The 19,130-nt window shown below is 51.4% G+C and overlaps 8 protein-coding genes across 9 annotated transcripts; 5 read left to right on the forward strand and 3 right to left on the reverse strand.

The window, feature by feature from the left end:
- The first annotated feature begins 40 nt into the window (after positions 1-40).
- PV10_09195 (uncharacterized protein) lies at positions 41-4,302 on the forward strand. The gene is made up of 2 exons (XM_016374322.1): positions 41-614; positions 663-4,302. The coding sequence occupies exons 1-2, from the start codon at positions 313-315 to the stop codon at positions 3,622-3,624; spliced, it is 3,264 nt and encodes a 1,087-aa protein (XP_016219593.1). The 5' UTR covers positions 41-312; the 3' UTR covers positions 3,625-4,302.
- A 967-nt stretch (positions 4,303-5,269) lies between these two features.
- PV10_09196 (uncharacterized protein) lies at positions 5,270-9,672 on the reverse strand. The gene has a single exon (XM_016374323.1). It carries the CDS (start codon positions 9,471-9,473, stop codon positions 7,665-7,667), a length of 1,809 nt encoding a protein of 602 aa, XP_016219594.1. The 5' UTR covers positions 9,474-9,672; the 3' UTR covers positions 5,270-7,664.
- PV10_09197 (uncharacterized protein) lies at positions 5,285-7,102 on the forward strand (the record flags this gene model as incomplete). The annotated part of the gene is made up of 1 exon (XM_016374324.1): positions 5,285-7,102. One exon carries the CDS (start codon positions 5,285-5,287, stop codon positions 7,100-7,102), a length of 1,818 nt encoding a protein of 605 aa, XP_016219595.1.
- A 1,074-nt stretch (positions 9,673-10,746) lies between the features above and the next one.
- PV10_09198 (uncharacterized protein) lies at positions 10,747-11,710 on the forward strand (the record flags this gene model as incomplete). The annotated part of the gene is made up of 2 exons (XM_016374325.1): positions 10,747-11,667; positions 11,696-11,710. 2 exons carry the CDS (start codon positions 10,747-10,749, stop codon positions 11,708-11,710), a joined length of 936 nt encoding a protein of 311 aa, XP_016219596.1.
- PV10_09199 (uncharacterized protein) lies at positions 11,223-12,734 on the reverse strand. Its single transcript, XM_016374326.1, has one exon. The coding sequence runs from the start codon at positions 12,648-12,650 to the stop codon at positions 11,739-11,741; it is 912 nt and encodes a 303-aa protein (XP_016219597.1). The 5' UTR covers positions 12,651-12,734; the 3' UTR covers positions 11,223-11,738.
- Positions 12,735-13,085: 351 nt separating this feature from the next.
- Positions 13,086-14,338, reverse strand: PV10_09200 (uncharacterized protein). Its single transcript, XM_016374327.1, has 2 exons — positions 13,844-14,338; positions 13,086-13,787 (listed from the first exon to the last, which is right to left on the reverse strand). The coding sequence occupies exons 1-2, from the start codon at positions 14,252-14,254 to the stop codon at positions 13,305-13,307; spliced, it is 894 nt and encodes a 297-aa protein (XP_016219598.1). The 5' UTR covers positions 14,255-14,338; the 3' UTR covers positions 13,086-13,304.
- A 1,092-nt stretch (positions 14,339-15,430) lies between these two features.
- Positions 15,431-17,071, forward strand: PV10_09201. 2 transcript variants are annotated; one of them, XM_016374329.1, is made up of 2 exons: positions 15,431-15,765; positions 15,814-17,071. In XM_016374329.1, the coding sequence occupies exons 1-2, from the start codon at positions 15,690-15,692 to the stop codon at positions 16,857-16,859; spliced, it is 1,122 nt and encodes a 373-aa protein (XP_016219600.1). In that variant the 5' UTR covers positions 15,431-15,689; the 3' UTR covers positions 16,860-17,071. The 2 variants fall into 2 exon arrangements, with proteins under 2 accessions (XP_016219600.1, XP_016219599.1); XM_016374328.1 differs by having other exon boundaries at positions 15,431-17,071.
- A 245-nt stretch (positions 17,072-17,316) lies between these two features.
- PV10_09202 (uncharacterized protein) lies at positions 17,317-18,746 on the forward strand (the record flags this gene model as incomplete). The annotated part of the gene is made up of 2 exons (XM_016374330.1): positions 17,317-18,532; positions 18,596-18,746. The coding sequence occupies one exon, from the start codon at positions 17,317-17,319 to the stop codon at positions 18,415-18,417; it is 1,101 nt and encodes a 366-aa protein (XP_016219601.1). The 3' UTR covers positions 18,418-18,532; positions 18,596-18,746.
- Between the last annotated feature and the right edge of the window lie 384 nt (positions 18,747-19,130).

Below are 19,130 nucleotides of genomic sequence, written 5' to 3' on the forward strand. Positions count from 1 at the left end.
ACTGACACTGGCTCCTGCGAATTTGCCGCATCTTTGCATCTTTACGCCTTCGCTCCTTGTCCTGAAGACACCCACACACTCAGCAAAGGACAAGATCCCTCTCCAACGGTGCATGTTATTGGTCTCGGACTCTTTTTCATTGCAGACTTGGGGTTTCAATTAGGGTCTATCACTCCTGTCGCCGGTGCAAGTTCAACTGAGAAGTCTTTCGTCAAAAGGACAAAAGCCTCCTCATGAAATCATCTCCCAGAGCAACGACATCCGACTTACCCACTCCCTTCTCCTTGCCCTGGTCTTGAACGGCCTCCTGTGATGGCTTCCTCGCTTCACCGCCCGACCATGGACGCCTTCAGCAACATGGGCAACCATATGGTGTCCAATTCTGCTGCCGCAATCAATGCCATCGACGACATCTCGACCCTTGATCCTGATGAGAGTGTCCTCTCCCTTGCCAAAGGCCCCAGGAGACGCCAGCATGACGACGAAGAGTCTGAAGGCATCGAGGAGGACGACCTGGAAAGCCTGGCCAGCGCTGCTGTCGATGCGAATGGAAATAAGCAGGTCGCAAAGGCCGAAGAACAGGAAGAGAAAGAGTTGCCTCCACACGCATGCGCGTACGTTGCCTTGCTCGCGCCCATGTTTCACGGCTAACCAATTCCCAGATACTGTGGAATTCATAATCCGAGCAGCGTCGTTCGATGTTTGACATGCGCCAAATGGTTCTGCAGTGCTCGCGGAAACACCTCTTCATCCCACATCGTGAACCACTTAGTCCGAGCTCGTCACAAGGAGGTCCAACTCCACCCCAGCAGCGCTCTTGGTGACACTGTCCTCGAATGTTACAATTGTGGCACCAAAAATGTCTTCTTGCTTGGCTTCATCCCAGCGAAATCAGACACCGTCGTGGTGCTGCTCTGTAGGCAACCCTGTGCCGCAATGCCCTCCACCAAGGACATGAATTGGGACACGTCGAGGTGGCAACCTTTAATCGAGGACCGATCTTTCCTCCCTTGGCTGGTATCTCAACCCAGCGACCAAGAGCAACTTCGAGCCCGCCATCTGAGCCCCCAAATGATTGCGAAACTGGAAGAACTCTGGAAGGACAATGCCAATGCCACCATCACCGACTTGGAAAAGGCAAACGGTACCGATGACGAACCTTCGGCAGTCCTCCTTCGCTACGATGATGCTTATCAGTATCAGAATGTCTTTGGTCCCCTGGTCAAAATCGAAGCCGACTACGATCGTAAACTGAAGGAAAGTCAGTCCCAGGACAATCTGACAGTTCGATGGGATCTGGGTCTCAACAACAAACAGGTCGCCAGTTTTGTCCTTCCGAAACTGGAGCTAGGCGACGTCAAACTTGCTGTTGGTGATGAAATGAGACTCAAGTACTCTGGCGAATTGCGATCTCCCTGGGAAGGCGTTGGCTATGTCATCAAAATCCCCAATAATCAGTCTGATGAAGTTACCATCGAGTTGCGATCAAAGGGCGATCATAAGTCGGTCCCTACAGAATGTACACACAGCTTTACTGCCGATTATGTCTGGAAGGCTACGTCTTTCGATCGGATGCAACTGGCCATGAAGACCTTTGCCATTGACGAGATGAGTGTATCGGGTTACATTTTCCATCGACTCCTCGGCCACGAAGTGGCCGCCGCTCCCATGAAGACACAAATGCCTAAGAAGTTCAGTGTTCCAGGTTTGCCCGACCTTAACGGCAGCCAAATCAGCGCAGTCAAATCTGTCTTGCAGAAGCCTCTCAGCTTGATCCAGGGACCACCGGGTACGGGCAAGACAGTCACCTCCGCCACCATCATCTACCATCTGTCCAAGATCAATGGTGGGCAGGTCTTGGTTTGTGCCCCGTCCAATGTTGCAGTGGATCAATTGTGTGAGCGGATACATCTGACAGGCCTCAAGACTGTCCGAGTCACTGCAAAGTCTCGGGAGGATGTCGAGTCACCTGTCGGCTTCTTGTCTCTCCACGAGCAGGTTCGCATGAACGACAGCAACATTGAACTGACCAAACTCAACCAGCTCAAGTCGGAGTTGGGCGAACTCTCCAGCCAGGACGAGAAAAAGTACAAGTCTCTCACACGCGCCGCTGAAAGGGAGATTTTGACCAATGCAGATGTCATCTGTTGTACATGCGTCGGAGCGGGTGACCCAAGACTAGCCAAGTTCAAATTTCGGACGGTTCTCATTGACGAATCGACTCAGTCCGCCGAGCCCGAATGTATGATACCATTGGTGCTGGGTTGCAAACAAGTGGTACTGGTTGGCGATCACCAGCAACTGGGCCCCGTCATCATGAACAAGAAGGCTGCTAAAGCTGGCCTCAATCAGTCGTTGTTCGAACGACTAGTGATTCTTGGATGCGCACCTATTCGTCTCAACGTCCAGTACCGCATGCACCCGTGCCTCTCAGAATTCCCTTCCAACATGTTTTACGAAGGTTCGCTTCAGAATGGTGTGACCATGCAGGAACGCCTTCGACCAGAGATTGATTTTCCCTGGCCTGTCGCGCACTCACCGATGATGTTCTGGTCCAACCTTGGTAATGAAGAGATATCAGCCTCCGGTACCTCATACCTCAATCGCACAGAAGCGGCCAACGTCGAAAAGCTAGTCACTCGATTCTTCAAAGCCTCGGTGAAGCCCAAGGATATTGGGGTCATCACCCCTTACGAAGGTCAACGTTCTTACATTGTCAGTTCCATGCAGGCAAGCGGCACATTCAAGAAGGAAATGTACAAGGAGATTGAGGTTGCGTCGGTGGATGCCTTCCAAGGGCGAGAAAAGGACTTTATCATCCTTTCTTGCGTCCGCTCCAATGACCACCAAGGAATTGGATTTTTGAGCGACCCACGCCGTCTGAATGTCGCGTTGACTCGTGCCAAGTTTGGGCTGGTGATTCTTGGCAATCCCAAGGTCCTATCCAAGCATCCCTTGTGGCACTATCTGCTGCTTCATTTCAAGGAGCACAATTGCCTCGTCGAAGGGCCCCTGACTAATCTTCAAATGTCACTTCATCAGTTCAGCCGACCCAAGCAGTCGTATCGCGGTCCCCAGCGCTACCAGATGGCATACAACCATGCCAACCATATGGCCAATGGAATGATGAACGGCCGTCCTCCTCAACCGCGCGGCGAATACCGGGACGGTGGCTCAGTGGTGAGGTACATCCCTGACGACGTGTCGTCGATTCATTCTTCTGCCATGGGGGGTGTTGGTGTCCCGGTCGGCTATCCGCCCATGTTCCAGGGGTTCGCAGCGGACGCATGGCCCTCAATCCAGAACACCTCAGGCCGTCGACAAAACGGTGCCAAACCAAGAGCCGTACCTGGCAGTGTTGCTGGAGAATCTACAGTTCCAACCGAGTCTGACGTGACTAGCAGCGTTACTGGTGGAGTCAGTCTAGATCAATTGTCCATCCACGACAACACCAAACAGGCCAGCTACAACCAAGCAGATCGCCTGAAGCGGTACGTTGAGAGCGGAGGCCCCAACGTTGGGTATATCGGCAATCATAAAATGAGCAAAGGCCTTCATCATGATGAGGATGCTCAGAGTGTGTCTACAGCCTTTGCAAGCCAAGTGGGAGGTGGCTATGATTGATCATGACATGATGGACCGTGACGATGAACGGTGGAGAAAAGTGCTCACTATTTGAGCAACAAGACCATACCGTTGATTTTGATGCATTCGTGCCAGACTCATGCGCACCTTTATGTGACACAGCCTCATTAGGACTGTTGAGATTCTGATTTAGATGCTAGCGTCAGCTACTGATCAGCACCTACGCAACAGGTTACCTTCAAAGCGTCATCGAAACCCCCGACGACAGATCGGTGAAGGAGTCTCTGCGACAAGCACTGGAGTGCAGGGCACAGGGCTTGAGAACCCGCGGAGGACTTTCCTCGACGTTCAGAAGGCAAGATGGATGCCTCGATGCAGAAGACTTTTGGGCTCGTCAATTGTTCAAAGCAACCCCGATTGACCTGCGAATGGTCCTTGCTCCGCACAACAGCCCACCTACCAAGACGCGACGAGGGCGACAAGACGGGTCCCGTCCGTGGCCGGGTATTGTGAGAAAGGGAAGGAAAACCATGCAGAAACAAGACTGTCAACATGCAAGCACAATATTGCTGCTTCCACTACCACTGATTTTTATTGCTGCGCGGTTGACGGAATTCCGTTGCCTAAAACACTCATTTAGCTATCATCATCTACTTTCGAGTAGTACCAAACATTCCTTATGTACCATCTTGAAAGATACCCACATCGATGATCCGTAGACACTGTGTAGACACGAGCCACGACCAGCGTAAGACTTGCGGGGCAGAAGATGAAGTTTGCTTCAATCACGGAGTCAGACTCACTCACTCAGTGAGTGTATGCGATGCAAGTGGGAAAGCAGAGCGATGTTCAGAAAGGGGGATGGGGTTTACAAGTACTTAATCCCCAAAGATCACTACTTGGACGCTGAGTAATTGTCGTGACATTTACCTCTACCACTACTCCGTATTACGACCGTCACCACCATCAACCTACGAGTAGACTTCTAGCTGCATGCTGCTTCATCTGTGTCAATCCTGAAACGACCGAAGTGTTGATGATTTTCTGAAACTCTCAAGCCACACCCTGAGAGTGGGTCAAGATGCCACAACCGCCACATTCTAATTGACGATGAGCCAATCGTCAGGCGTTGAAAGTCCCACGAAGATAACACGTCGCGTGCATTCTGCTGAGGCAATCGCTTCACGTCTGACCAATGATAGGGCTTCTCATTACGCGAGAACGGGGCCTGGTCGATTCAACAGCCAGTCATATTGTCGGAACGCACCTACCCTGATCCTTGTGTCTGTGAGAGTCGCGACTGCTTCTTCGCACCTGTCAAAAGCCCCGTCTCCCTGTTGAGTTTCGGATCATGGGTTTTCCGACATCTTCAGTTCCAGCTCACCAGACTTGAACCACAACGACATCCCTTTGGTGGGCTCGTAGCAAAGCTGCAATGACCGATGCAAACACACGACGGCGGCTAGTCTTGCGCCATGATTGCCAGGTAGCCAGGTAGGTCGCTTCTGATCAGATCCATATCGTGCGTTCTTTGCTTTTGCTCCGTCTTCCTATTGCCGTCTTCTTCTCGCTCACGTCTTGTCAATATCATCCTTTCTACTGAGGGATACCTCGTTCTCCATCCACTACATATACCAGAGTCCCTCCTTTTTGATGTCCAACAGAACTACCAAGTTAAAACTCTAGAGCGACAGCCATGATGGCAGATGAGACCCTCCCATCTCAGGTCATCATCAACCAAGCATTTGAGACGACAATTTATGCCGCAGATGGAACCGCCATACCTTTCGGCTCTTTATTCATGAACGACACCCATGGCCAAGAACGCATCTTGGTCATTTTTATCCGTCACTTCTTCTGTGGAAATTGTCAAGAATACGTTCGGCGCCTGTCGTCTATCGACTCCCCTTTCCACCCATCGCATAAGCTCGCACACTCTTCCATAACTCCCCATTTTTCCAAGCCCACCGCTCGTGCTCTCCCTCGAGTGATCATCATTGGTCCCGGCCTTCCCACTTTGATTCCCACCTATCTCAACATCACAGCATGTTGCTTTCCCGTCTATTCGGACCCTTCCACCGCCTTGTACGACCTCTTGGGCATGCATCGCACTTTCTCCTTGGGACATAAAGCACCCATTTATATCCAGCATTCCTTGGTTACCGGAGCCGTCAAATCGGCCGTACAGATTGTCAAACGTGTCGGCAATGGCGATGCTCTGGGTGGCGGGTATTGGAATGTTAATGGAGGCGAATTTTTGTTCGTCCAGCCCGCCTGGGAACATTCAGCTGTGGCCAAACCAACGTCAAAACCTCCTGTGACCTACGTGAGGCCTCCTGCACAAAACAAGTCTTCTCTCGGCAAAGACGCTGCCGCTTGGAGTCTGGCATGGTGTCATCGAATGAATAATTCCCGAGATCATACAGAGCTCAACGAATTGCACTACCACACCTGTTTCCCACTACCAGTCTCCCTATCCACCCCCAACTCCACTTCCTCACATCAAGCACCGTCTCCTCCACGCTCTATTCTAGTCAATGCCAATCACCCACCTCAGCCGGTCAAATCTCATACCTTTCCAATTACCTCGGTTGGATCAGGATCGACATTGACAGCTTCGATGAGGGAATGTGCTGGCGCATGCCCGGGGCCTGATGTCCACAAATCGCGAGGAGAAATCCACAGCCATCGACAAAGATCACAATCCCCGGCCCTGGGATCGTCCACACGCATCAGAAGTCGCAGCACAAGCACCCGGGCGCGATCACCGGAGAACAAGGGCAGTACTGGAGAGTCTACCCGCCGAGACACCTCTCTGACTCCCACGAGCACGCACCGACATAATGACCTGCGGCCATTTATGAATTCCACCCCCAATTCTGACACGGTGCCTTCACAATCAAAGAACAGCTTCAATGATATAATGGGGCGGGTCGGAGGCTTGGTTCGTAGTAAATCCGTCTCAGCCAGATCCAAGCCCAAGATCGAGCTACTTGTCCCAGAAAAGGACAGCGGGCCCAAGGAAGACATCAACAACTCCCTAGACTTGACACGACGCCCATCGACCTCAAAGTCGGCCACGAGGTCCAGGTCATCGTTGTCTATCTCGCGGCTGGGGTCCTTGGTCAGCAGGACGTCCACGCCGACGCATCTGGTCAGGTCGAGATCTAAACGGGCAAGATTACACTCGACTCGCAAGGATGAATGTTTAGACAGCCCTAATGGTACGATGGTGATAGATGGGGTGGAATTTGTCAATGTCATTAGTGTCCGAGCAAGACTTGAGGCAGTGGCAGCGACGGGACGAACTATCTCCACCAAGGGTGATCGAGCGGCAGAGAAGGAGAACCCACAGTCGGTACGGACTGTGGGGATCGAGCTGGCTCCGGCACGGCCATGTCGACATTCGGGCCCCGAACAAATGTCCAGTCTCGCGGGAAAACTCGATCAGCAAGGAACATCGGTCGTGTCACACATGTCGACAGTTCCGGTGATGACGGCGGTCGCAAGTCATTGACATGTCGAGTGACGACCTAGGAAGTCTTAGATAGCCAGTACCAGTAATGAATAGATAGTACACATGCTAGAGAATAGTTGGCCGACAATGACATGTTAATTCTTTGGTACAAAGACGGTGCCATGTATAACGGCAGGTCGTGGGAGGCTACTATAAATGTCCCTTTTTGGCCATCATCTTTGTATTGGGGTATCATTCTCTTGTGAGGTCGTCATCAACATCAATCTACTCAATTCACGTCCGATTGTTTTTGCCAGTGTCTGGTCCTCGACCGACATCTCTGACCGTCATATGTTGCATGCTTTCTTCGGCACCTCCCCCTTGCAGAAACAGGTAGGCTGCGTCCGACTTGTCCGTCGAATTTCGGCAACTGATGCGGGCAAAATGAAAATCCCATTTTAACGACAGCCTAGACAATGCTCCTCGTTCATACACCAACCCAATGTCCATGGGTCTCAACATGATCGCTCTTGATGCAGATGTGGGATCTTGGAATTTGGCATAATGATATGCAAATAGGAAATTTTCATTCAGGGTCATTAGCAGTTGAGAGAAGGCAATATCAGGCGCCATTTAGGATGGGAGGAGAGTTTGGAATATTAATCGAGGACCGCAGATCAGACGGAGTATTGTCGAACGAGTCGAGATCGTTCCAAGGTTGAGAAGCTGTGAGGCCATGATTGCTACCGTGGGTGCCACAGCAGGAATGTACAGCCGGAGGGTCAATTTGTGACTGATAAGCGGAACCTGGGGTTGCCTCGGCGGTTGTGGAGATGTGGTAGGAAGACTGCTGAATTTGAGACACGTTCATATTGAGATCCAGGGGATGCATAGATCGACTTGGTGTTGCGGCAAAGTTCGATGGCGGGAAAGTCATGTACGCGTCGTTCATGGGCCCGTTGACGGAGTTGTACTGAGGGAGGGTGGCCTGGGGAATGCCAAGGCTGTGCTGGAGTATCAAATCAAAGTTGACTCCGGAAGGGGATAGCTGTGCGCCGGGGGTGGGCTGAGGAACCTGGAGAGCCATAGGATTCGTGCTTGACGCAACGGTGGCTTGGCCGACATGATAGTCGGTGCCGCGAGAAGCATCAACATCCATCCAGCTAAAGCCATTGGTGCCAAGTTGGCCGTCAGAGAAATTCCAAGTGCCGTTAGAGTCGTCCGGGAGAAGTTCCCACGGGATCGTACTGGATGAGAAATCAGTGGCGGGATCGAGAAAGTTGGAGTCGGTGGGTTCTGGGGTCATGGTTATGGAGGCTGAAGGGGAATGAGAGTGCGAGCAATGTGCGCTGAGGGGCTGGTTGGTCCAGGAATGCTGTTGGATGGGATAGGTCAAGTAGATGGCATTGGGGTCGGACTCGGAAAAGAAGTGTTGTAGTTGTTGGTGGGAGACGTTGGGAGTTCTAGAGAGAAAAAAGGTCTGACGGCCTCCCATGCAAGACCTCGAATCAGACTGCGGCATGAACTGGGTGTCGAGGGAAAAACCCTGGGCGGCATAGGCATGCTCGGCAAAGTTCTTGACTTGGAGCTGGGTGTGATTGACAGAGGTAGCATTGTTAGGATGCTCGGGACAGTAGAGACAGGAACAACCAGAACCACAGGTACAGGTAGTGGTCCACAAGTCACTAGACCGCTTGGGAGGCAGTAGCAGAGAATCTGCGGTTGGTGGATCAGACGAGGGTACGGTGGAGAGGTTTTGTCGATGCCGGCACCCTGAGGCTGAGGGAATGTCGTCCGGCAATGCAGGGGACTGTGGTTCCTCTTTTGCGGGTTTGGAGGCACAGCAAGACTTTGTTTCTGGAGTAGAAGACGAAGGCGAGAGGGGAGTGGTAGCAATGCCTTCTTCTCTTTCGCGAAGTTTCCTCTTTCTTTCTTGGTATTCCTCCTCGTTGATCTGTTTACCATTGGCGTCGGCCCAAACTTTTTTCAGCGTCATTTTATTACCATTAGCATCTTCCCAAATGGGTTTTGGGGTGGAGGTGGAGTCTCGATTGATCTGGGGCTGAGGAGCTTCGACTCGGACAATGACGAACATCTCCTGTGTACAAGAACAATCTCGCTGGCATTTACAGGTTTTGGAAGTGCAGGCACAGTTGCGAGGGCATTGACAGCCTCTCTTTTGACCCCCAGAGGGTCTCCCCGGTTGGTTGGTCTCAGAGATAGGTCTTGTTCTCCCATGGTCGCATTTATGAACTCGATGACCTCGTTTGCAAGATTCGCAGGCGTAGGTTTTGCCGTTGATGTGTTGGACTGCGGTGATGTCTGATTTGGATTGGGCTCTCGGTTTCTTTATTTTGCCGTCTTCAATCCTAGCCGTGGTCGAAGTGGGCTTCGGAGGGCTAGACGCTTTGTCGGTGGCCTTGGGATGCATGGTCCATCTAGGTCGCGTCCATACAAGGGTGGTTTCGTCGGATGGTGCGAATAAGATGGCAACACGGAGAGAATATGGAATCGAACGAGTGGATTGGAAACAGAAAAAGGACGAAGGATCGGAAAAGTGAGGATGATGCCAGTAGGTGAAATGAGTGGATGGTCAGATGAAAAGGACGGGAAGGTCTTGGGTGGGTAGGCTACAAGCGGCGGCTGAGTGGGCGGTTATGGGTGAGCAAGTTAATAATAATGGCTGTCTTTGCAGAGAACCGAGGGGTGGGAGTGCCAGGGCCCAGCGAGATGGGCCTAAAGATGGTGGGTGGACATGGTTGATATGATGAACCAATGATAAAGGGATAAAGCGAGTTTGGCAGAATCGAGGGGCACGTCAATTGAACTCGGGCTGTGGCATGTGGTTTGACCTACAGCGATGGACTAGTTAAAAGGCAGATACTTGAGGGCTTCGAGGGGTCATCGCCGCTAAACCTTGAAGTAATAGATTCCAGGTTGTTAAAGGTCAGCCGGGTTTTATTAGGTGGTGTATTATGGGGGTGGCAGACACGGTCAACGCTATTTATTCCATTAATACCAATTCCAGAGTAATGGCCACCTACCTACATAGGGATTGGATACCAGTCTTGTGAGGAGTCGCCATTATTTCTTGAGACATAGACCACGTGAATTGATGTGGGATTCGAGCGGGCTAGAATGGGCATTGCAGCTCTAGGATTGGGGTTGAAGTCGAAGCTGACAGGTCGTACAGGTCATATCACCTGTTCATGTTGGTGTGAAAATCCCAGATTTTGAGTCAGGGAGTGGAGTATGTCTAAAGCTGTCCCTGAAGTACGCACAAGGTCATAAATGATTAGGCATGAATGATTAGGCATGAGTAGGGGCGGTAGGGGATCGCCTGTATGTGTACGCTACCACCTAACCTTAACGCGTGCGTCCACGCTAGGTTTATACAGGTGGATACACGTGGGACGGTAAAAAAGTTCCATTATAAGCCACCTGGAACCTGGTACCTACCTACCTGGTACCTACCTAGGTATTGTACCTAATATCGTAGGCCGAGGCGCCCGAGACCCTTAGGTACCCCGGCTCCCCGGCACCCCCCGTACTTTCTGGGACTAGCTCCATTGATTCTGCCTGCAGTTGAAGATTCATCAATTCATCAATACATTTCACCGCAGGAGGAGGTACACACTCAATTCAACCCTTTTACTACTACCGCCTTTCTCTTCTCTCATTCCCTCGTGGGTGCTGGACTGGACATGCCCGACGATGATGCTACAACCCCCGCGGCTCGTCCATCGAGGCCACCGTCCAAACAAAGTCAATCTTCAAATTCCATGAAAAAGCCATCACAACCACAGCCAGCTCAAGCACCGTCCCCTTCTTCCTGGTTCACCTTACCACATCCTTTACGACGCGTCTTCGATAGATTCCCGCTCGTGACGTATCCTGCCAATCTCCTCCCTCAGCGCTCCTCCAAGCAAGGAAATGAAAATGTCCTCTATATCTTCCAAAAATTAGACCCCAAGAGCCGAGATGCCCCCTCATATAATCCTTCGTGTCTGAAATGGCAAGCCTACCTCAAATTTCACGGTATCCCACTCAAGACTCGACCTTCCAACAACCATGCCTCCCCAACCGGCTCTCTTCCATTCCTCTTGCCCGCCTCTACCTCGTCGGATCCTCATCGCCCCGTCTCCCCAATCCCTGCAAATCGTATTGCAAGATGGGTGGTCTCGCAGGGAGGAAAAGAAGACCCTCTCATCTGGCGTCAAGATGCCTATGCTGCCTTGATCGACCACAACATCAGAAGTGCTTGGTTATACTACCTCTACCTCGACCAGGACAATTTCCAATCGGTGGCACGACCCATGTACGTCACTTCGGTATCCAGCGCTCTGCCCGTCCACTGGGCCCTTGCACATCAACTACAACAGGCGGCAAGAGACGAGCTGTTGAAATTTAGTCCAGTTATAGACCCCCACTATCTATACCGGCAGGCCTCACACGCCTTCCGCGCCTTATCCCAACTACTCGGCGACAACAAATTCTTCTTCGGACAGTCCACCCCAGGACTCTTTGACGCCAGCCTTTTTGCCTACACCCAGATCATCCTCGATGACGAACTTGACTGGGTCAATCTCGACCTCAAGCTGGAATTGCAGCAATATTCCAATTTGGTCAGTCACAGGGACCGATTGATGCGAGGATTCTTCAGGCTGAGCCGCGATCGAACCGAGAGCGTCTCGGTTCAGTCATGATTGCTGCCCGAGGGCTTCCTTTTCAGAAGACCGCCAAACCATACCGTCACGCCCACCCATTTTTCGGACCGAGCACCGAGCTTAGAGACCATGTCGCGGTTCACACATCTCTCCTCCATCTCATCTACCAATTCCAAGCCATTCTTCTCTGCTTCGGCCATGATATCTCCCAAAGTGTGGGCATAGCTGGTCGGTCGGATTTTGTCTCCTGTGGTGGGATCGACAAACCCAGCCTGGCTGATGGCCCCCATGTCCGAGTGCATATTTGTCAAGAGAAGGATGCCTCCAGGTTTCAGGATGGATGCCACCTGACGGAAATAAATTTGACTGGGAACGTGCTCAATGACGAGCGTCGACACAACTAAGTCGGCTCCCAGAGCGACGTTGGGCGGCGTTTGGTGCTGAATCAGATCAAATACCTCCACGTGGAGTGTGTTTGAACCGACAAGTTGACTCAACCTCTGTTTGGCGACCTGCAACATACCGGGACTGACGTCTAGCCCAACGATGGTACTGTTTGCAACCTCTAGCAGAGCAGCGGTGTTTCTTCCCGTTCCACAACCCAAGTCGACCAGCTTCCACGGTCGAGACGGTCGAGACTCTTCGACCAATGCCAAAGCCTTGGGAAGTAGTACTTTCATCTCAATCGAGTCCAATGCTTGCAGGAAGTTGCCGTCTGTGTCGTATACTTGGGCCCACAAATCGTAGGCCTGGGCTGTTTGCAGGTACCGCACCGAAGGGTCCTTGATTTGCGGGATCGCCATCATGTGTAGGGGTGGTACGAGGGGAAATTTCTCTAGAAGATGGTGTATGAATCTGAGGCGACTGCGCAAGACGTCTGTACATATGTAGAAAACTGTATGAACACTGGGATGCTCTCGAGGGCATCGAAGATAGAACATTGAATGAGTCAACTATAATTGACGACAATTGGCCAGTCGAGGGGTGTTTGAAGGCTTGTTTAGAGTTTGCGGCGCCATTCGCCCCAATTCAGGTCCACAAACAAGGGTTTGGTGCATGTACTCCGTATACGAATATATCCAGGGCATGGAGGATCGGGACTCTCCGCAAGTGCGTACAAAGTACTATACGAGCATGTACGGATATGCTACGTACTCGTGACGTGCCAGCATGCTCGGTCTCAAGTCCGGCCACCAATAATGACTCACGCGGGTGCATGGCTACTACCATGGGCATAGTACAATGCGTCCGACTTTGATCCGAATTCATGCCTATATGCGTATCCTGCGCCATGAAACCAGTTGTGTGTCCATTGTTACCTTGTTGTACAAGTTTAGAAACAGACCAGCTTTTCCGTTATGCCGGTTCCTGCTCCTGCTTCTGCTTCTGCTTCTGCTTCTGCTTCTCCCTCTATTGTGAGGTGGTAGCTTTCGATCTCTGCAGGGGACCACGGTCAATATGCGATGCGCGATTTAACCAATATCGCAGTGCCAGCAAACATCCATGACAATTCAATCATGTATACGAGGGGGTATCTTTGCGTTCATTGGTTTATCTCCACCAATCTGTTTCGCCATCTACACTTGTTGACGTGCTCATGATATGCCTCCGACACCAAACACACCTCCTCCCTCTCTGAGATCCTCGACCAAATCCTGCACATTGCTCAAGTGCTTGCCGAGCAAGCTCTGTTTCTCTTCCGTGGTCCTTGTGTCTGGTCGACCGTCGGCCACTGCGCTCTCTTGGCCATTGACTGTTTCTCTTCTCCGGTCAAATGCAGCGATCAATTCCTTGCCTCGTCCTCCCAGGATTGCTGTGTTTGTGGCAGATGTCGAGGTCGAGAGTTTGGGGGCGGGTGTCTCTGGCATGAGGTAGAAATAGAGAAATTCGACCAGCTTGAGCTTCACTTCACGAGAAGTACTGCGGGATTTGAAAAGAGAGGTGACAACCAGCAGGCCATCAATAGCTTCAAATGTTCTTGTATTCTGTGGGTGGTCGAGGAGGGATGTAACGAGAGCCATGATGGTGGATGATTGGATTGCCGGACAATTGGAGGGGTCGAGCAGGTCGAGAAAGAGCTATTCTCTTGTTAGTCATCGGGGTGGGAGAAAGTAGTCTTGAGGTGGATTCTCACATTCATGTATATCTCCTGGGCGAACAGTGCGCGAGAGGGAGGGTGTAATAGCAGGATGCCTTGAATGAGATCCAGGTTTTGAATGACCAACAGGTCGTTGGTTCCGTTGCTCTCCTTGCCGAGAAGGCGTTCCAAACAAGCGACCAGCCTCATAGCAATATTCCATTGGAAGCTTTGTTGAAGTTTGAAGAATTCCCGAAAGGCTGGATCCTCAGGCAGTTCTGACAATTTCTTGCCTGTCGGTGCGAGTGACGAGCCTAACAGCAGCATGGACTGCCGTTTATTGGCGAGAGATGTCTTGAGAAGGCATAGTTGTGCAAGGAGACCTTCGACCTGTCTTAGGCCCTTGCGAATCTTTTGGGGAGAGGACGAGGAGAGGTAGTCGAAGGAGTGGGAAAGTAAGGTCTCCATTGGTGATGGGTGACAGAGAAACCAGTTCTCTGATGGTATAAAAGGCGATGAGGAAGACGTAGTGAGGTAGTGATTGAGGTGAATCGTCCAGATACTTGGGAAATGCTGAGAAGAGGCAGGAAGTGATCGGAAGTGCAGGATATGGTTGTCATGGCCACAAGAGGTTAGTTCCAAACATGCGGGGGAGCGAGAAAGAGAGGATCACGGGGCGAGGGACGAGAGTCTAGGGACCAGAGGGGTCACGCTTGGTAAACCTTTAGGGCACATGCCTAGTTATCTGTCAATTATGTAGGATCATAACAATGGTATCCAGTAAAAGGAACAACAGTGATGATAATTTGATTTCATCGTCTACACCATAGCACTTGATGCCTACACGACCCTAACTGCGCCTGCAGTCTCTTCCTTCCTACCTCGTGTCCTGTGCCAAGTGTCTGCAGGGTCTGAAGGCAGGAACAACCGTCCAGCCCTACTCTTTCCCAAGAATCCTGATAAGTTGAGGCAGTTACCTGGTAGTAGGTAGGAAGGTACCTAGGAGGTACATACTCCGTAGTAGCTAGTTACTAAGTATTTGGATCTTTTCCACCACTTCATTACACCAGTTAAATAAATAAAACGCTCGAGATTAATTGTCCTCAGGTCCCTCCAAAAACATCTCGTGCCGAATGTGTCTATATATTTCTAGATGTACGTATCTTTGTACCTCGTGTAGATGCATGTGGTGGCCGCTTCTAACCGATGACCATTTCCCCAACAATAAAAATAGAGGATACTCTGTACGTAGCGAGTAGCAGCAGCGACTAACGCTAAGTCGCCTACAGAGCTCAAGAAATCACTCTACTTAATCCACTCTCTCTAGGACACCCTCCACATGGCACTTCTATCTAGGACACCTTCTCCGGAAAGGCAAGATATAGAGGCCGAGGGGCCCAAGGCCCCCTTCAGCCAGGCAGAATCCTACACAATTATCATTATTTCGTGTCCACAGACTCAGGCCAGTGGGAACTTGTCTAGAGTAAGCCAGGCACCCAGGCCCCCAGCATGGCTGGATTATCTTTATTCATCCAAGGCTACTGCCTCGGCGCCGCGTGATTCTCATGCGCCTTTGGTGGCTTCTGCTCCATTTAATCGCGTCGCTTTCGTCATCATTTTGCCCACCATTCATCATCCCATCATCCCATCATCCCATCACTGTCTTGTACCCAACCAGCCTGCTACCGTGTCGACATTCACCCACCTCGCTCCCTCTTTAATCGCCTTGATTTTGTATAGATTCTTCTGCCTAGATCCATGCGCCTTTCTCCTGGCACACTTCCAAAGTTCCTCGCGTCTGCCTGTCTCTCCGTTTCCTCCCCCACTTGTGTGAGCAAAATCCGCACCACAACTTGCCTTGACACCTCTGCCCTTCCGTTTCACTCCTCCCTCTCTGCCACGCATGTCGACCCTCACCACCGAGAATCCTGCGTCACCTAACGCAATCCCCGTTCGCTATAGTTCAGCTGGCTATCCCAGTGGGATTCTACAACCCCCTTCTAAATCTGTGCTGAAACCTCTCCCAGAAGAAAGCTGGATCGCCCAGAAACAGTCGGTCGCCTCGTCCCTCTCCCATACACCCAACTCGCCCGAACAGACACATGGCCTCAAGCGGAGGCACTCCACAAGACATTCGGCCTCGGATACCATCAGCCCTCGCAAAATGGGCGAATGGTCGTCTCAGAAAGAAAAGATAATCATGGGCCCTTATGATTACCTGTTTGCACATCCGGGGAAAGACATCCGCGCCGCTCTCATCAAAGCTTTTGACGCCTTCCTCCATGTCCCTCACGACTCTCTCGAGGTCATCACTCGGGTGGTCGGAATGCTCCACACCTCCTCTCTTCTCATCGACGACGTTCAAGACGGCAGCCAGCTTCGTCGCGGTGTCCCCGTCGCCCACAACATCTTTGGCACCGCCCAGACCATCAATAGCGCAAACTATGTCTATTTCATCGCCCTCCAAGAATTGCAGCATCTGACCAACAAGGATGAAGCGATTGAGATCTTCACCACCGAGCTACTCAATCTACACAGAGGCCAAGGGATGGACTTGTATTGGAGGGACACGCTGACCTGTCCCACCGAGGACGACTATCTGGAGATGGTCCAGAACAAGACTGGGGGGCTGTTTCGTTTGGCCGTCAAGTTGATGCAAGCCGAATCTCCCGAAAGGGGACGAATCGATTGTGTCCCGCTCGTCAACCTGATGGGACTCATCTTCCAGATCTGCGATGATTACCTGAATCTGTCGTCAGGGACATACACCAAGAACAAAGGCTTGTGCGAGGATTTGACCGAAGGAAAATTCTCGTTTCCCGTCATCCACTCCATCCGCGCCAACCCGTCCAATCTACAGCTAATCAACATCCTTAAGCAAAAGACCACCGACGATGGCGTCAAGCGATATGCCATCTCGTACATGGAGAGCACTGGCAGCTTCGAGTACAGCAGACGCGTGATTCGGGAACTCAAAGTCAAGGCTCGCAGTCTGATATCCGAAATGGACGGAGGATCCGACAAATCAGACGAGATCAGTCGCATTCTCGACCGGATGGATGTGGATCAATAGCTGTGGTTTGTGGTTCTTCGGCGGTACATTGCGAATACCCAGCCTTGTAATTTGTGTCGACTTTTGCTTGGATCAGTGGCCTCCAGACTGTCCTTCTGGGGGAACGCAAGTCGAATTCGAACTAGGAATAACATGTCGTGCATGTCTAATGTGGGAATCTATCTCATGAATCCAAGTATTATAAATGATAAACTCTCTTCGTTACGATCACATTTGATGTTTGTTACGGCACGTTCGGATTGTTGTTGCACAGGCGTTGCATTGTCAGTGAACTTTCAACGGATCAACTGTCGGCAAATGAATAAATATAATAGTTTATTCAGACGCCGACGAGCCAGTGCGGGGATCATTAATGAAAGACAATCTAAACAACCCATCCCCATCTGTCCATTCCAGTGTATATTACATAGTGTTGACTATTTATTTCAGCTCTAGATTTCACCGTTAGCAAGGCGCCATGTCAGTAAATAACTCTGCCTGGACATTTTCTGCGGATCAAGTCCTGCAGTTTGCAACTGAGGTGCTGTTGGGCAATGGCATGGGTCGTGATGAAGCAACCACAGTCGCCAATTGTCTGGTGGCAGCCGATCTACGAGGCATTGACACTCACGGGTGCAATCGACTGCCCTCGTACATGGAGAGAATTCGACAGGGAGTGCTCGACCCCAGGGCCACGCCCAGTCTGGTACAGATCACGCCTGTTGTTGCCCAAGTCGATGGGAACAATGGGTTTGGGTTTCTGGCCGCCTCTCTGGGTATGGACACGGCCATCACCATGGCTCAGACATACGGCATTGGGATGGTGTCGATCAAGCATTCCAACCATTTCGGCATGTCAGCATGGATCGTGCAACGAGCCATCGACGCGGATATGATGAGTCTTGTCTTCACCAACTCGTCCCCGGCACTGCCCGTGTTTGGGGGCAAATCCAAACTGTTGGGCGTGTCACCTCTTGCATGTGGTGCGCCGGCCGGGCCAGATACACGGCCCTTTATTCTCGACATGGCGCCGTCGATTGCAGCACGGGGCAAAATTTACAAGGCAAAACGACGAGGGGAAAAGATTCCCCTAGATTGGGCGCTCGACGCGGATGGCAACGCGACCGACGATCCGGATGCGGCGCTCCAAGGGGTCATGCTTCCAATGGGGGGACCCAAGGGCTCAGCACTCGCCATTATGATGGATGTCTTCAGTGGGGTGCTCTCTGGCTCAGCCTTTGCCGGCCACGTCACGAATCCATATGACCCCAGCAAGCCCGCCGACGTGGGCCACATGCTTATGGCTATCAAACCGGATCTCTTCCTGTCTCTGGACGAGTTCAAAGCTCGAATGGATTATCTGTATCGCCGTGTAGTTGAGTCAGAGAAGCGTCCGGACGTGGATCGCATCTATTTCCCTGGTGAGATTGAGCAGATGACACAGGAGAGCCGAATGAAGGATGGAATCCCATTTGTGGAGGCCGAGGTCACGGCGCTGAACGCCGAAGCAGAACGGGTTGGAGCACGGCCTTTGGCGAATCTTACTGGTGGCACCGAAGCAAGTGAGCCTGTCCTTTGATCCGGTGTCTTCAAAGGGCGGGAATGGCATAGAGGCACAACACAGTCGGAAAGGGCGTCAAGAGAGTAGGTAAATTGGCAAAGTTGGCCTACGCGGAGGCAAAGAGCGAGACGAGGTGAGTATATCTAGTGTTCCCGTACCGCAATTTGGAGTTTCGTTTCCTAAGGCAGCCTCACAGTTGGTTCATCTGTATGTCAAGGTGGCCTCTGCTTAGGGTTACATTATTATAGTAATGGTCTGCAGTCTCCCAAAGCAGGTCTCGTCCCCACATCATGTTTAGGAAGCGATGAGGACACACAGGCAACAGGATCCTAAATCGCGTTCAAGAAGAAGCAGGTCAGGTATCGTGTCAAGGGATCAATCGAGACTGCTTCATACCATAATCATTAGGAGAGCGAACGCTACATGTGCCAAGCAACAAACGCGTGATGGCACCGCATTTGCTCACGTTGAGGGCAAAAGAGGTCGTGATGCCAACCGGAAATTCTCAACCCGAAGCGAGAATGATGACAAGATGATTCTTATGGGCCTTAGCAACATGTGCTGGGTGCCCATTGGTGCATAATACACAAGTATATATCATTATTTTGGATGGACATATACTGTACATACCGACGTGTAGGCATTGGATGTTGGTATTTGTACGTACAGTATCTACGGAGTACGGCAAACCTCCATTGTTGTGACTGGCGTCAGCATGCCAAGGGAAGCTT

The sequence above is a fragment of the Exophiala mesophila genome (genome assembly GCF_000836275.1).
Source record: "Exophiala mesophila strain CBS 40295 unplaced genomic scaffold supercont1.8, whole genome shotgun sequence".
Taxonomy (NCBI): domain Eukaryota; kingdom Fungi; phylum Ascomycota; class Eurotiomycetes; order Chaetothyriales; family Herpotrichiellaceae; genus Exophiala; species Exophiala mesophila.

What these genes read in the sequence shown, in the direction of transcription:
- PV10_09195 (XM_016374322.1), top strand. Translation starts at nt 313, where the DNA reads ATGGCTTCCTCGCTTCACCGCCCGACCATGGACGCCTTCAGCAACATG. An exon ending in TTGCCTCCACACGCATGCGC is followed by an intron (nt 615 to 662) that starts GTACGTTGCCTT and finishes ACCAATTCCCAG; the next exon opens with ATACTGTGGAATTCATAATC.
- PV10_09196 (XM_016374323.1), bottom strand. Translation starts at nt 9,473, where the DNA reads ATGCATCCCAAGGCCACCGACAAAGCGTCTAGCCCTCCGAAGCCCACT.
- PV10_09199 (XM_016374326.1), bottom strand. Translation starts at nt 12,650, where the DNA reads ATGTTCTATCTTCGATGCCCTCGAGAGCATCCCAGTGTTCATACAGTT.
- PV10_09200 (XM_016374327.1), bottom strand. Translation starts at nt 14,254, where the DNA reads ATGGAGACCTTACTTTCCCACTCCTTCGACTACCTCTCCTCGTCCTCT. An exon ending in CCCAGGAGATATACATGAAT is followed by an intron (nt 13,788 to 13,843) that starts GTGAGAATCCAC and finishes ACAAGAGAATAG; the next exon opens with CTCTTTCTCGACCTGCTCGA.
- PV10_09201 (XM_016374328.1), top strand. Translation starts at nt 15,690, where the DNA reads ATGTCGACCCTCACCACCGAGAATCCTGCGTCACCTAACGCAATCCCC.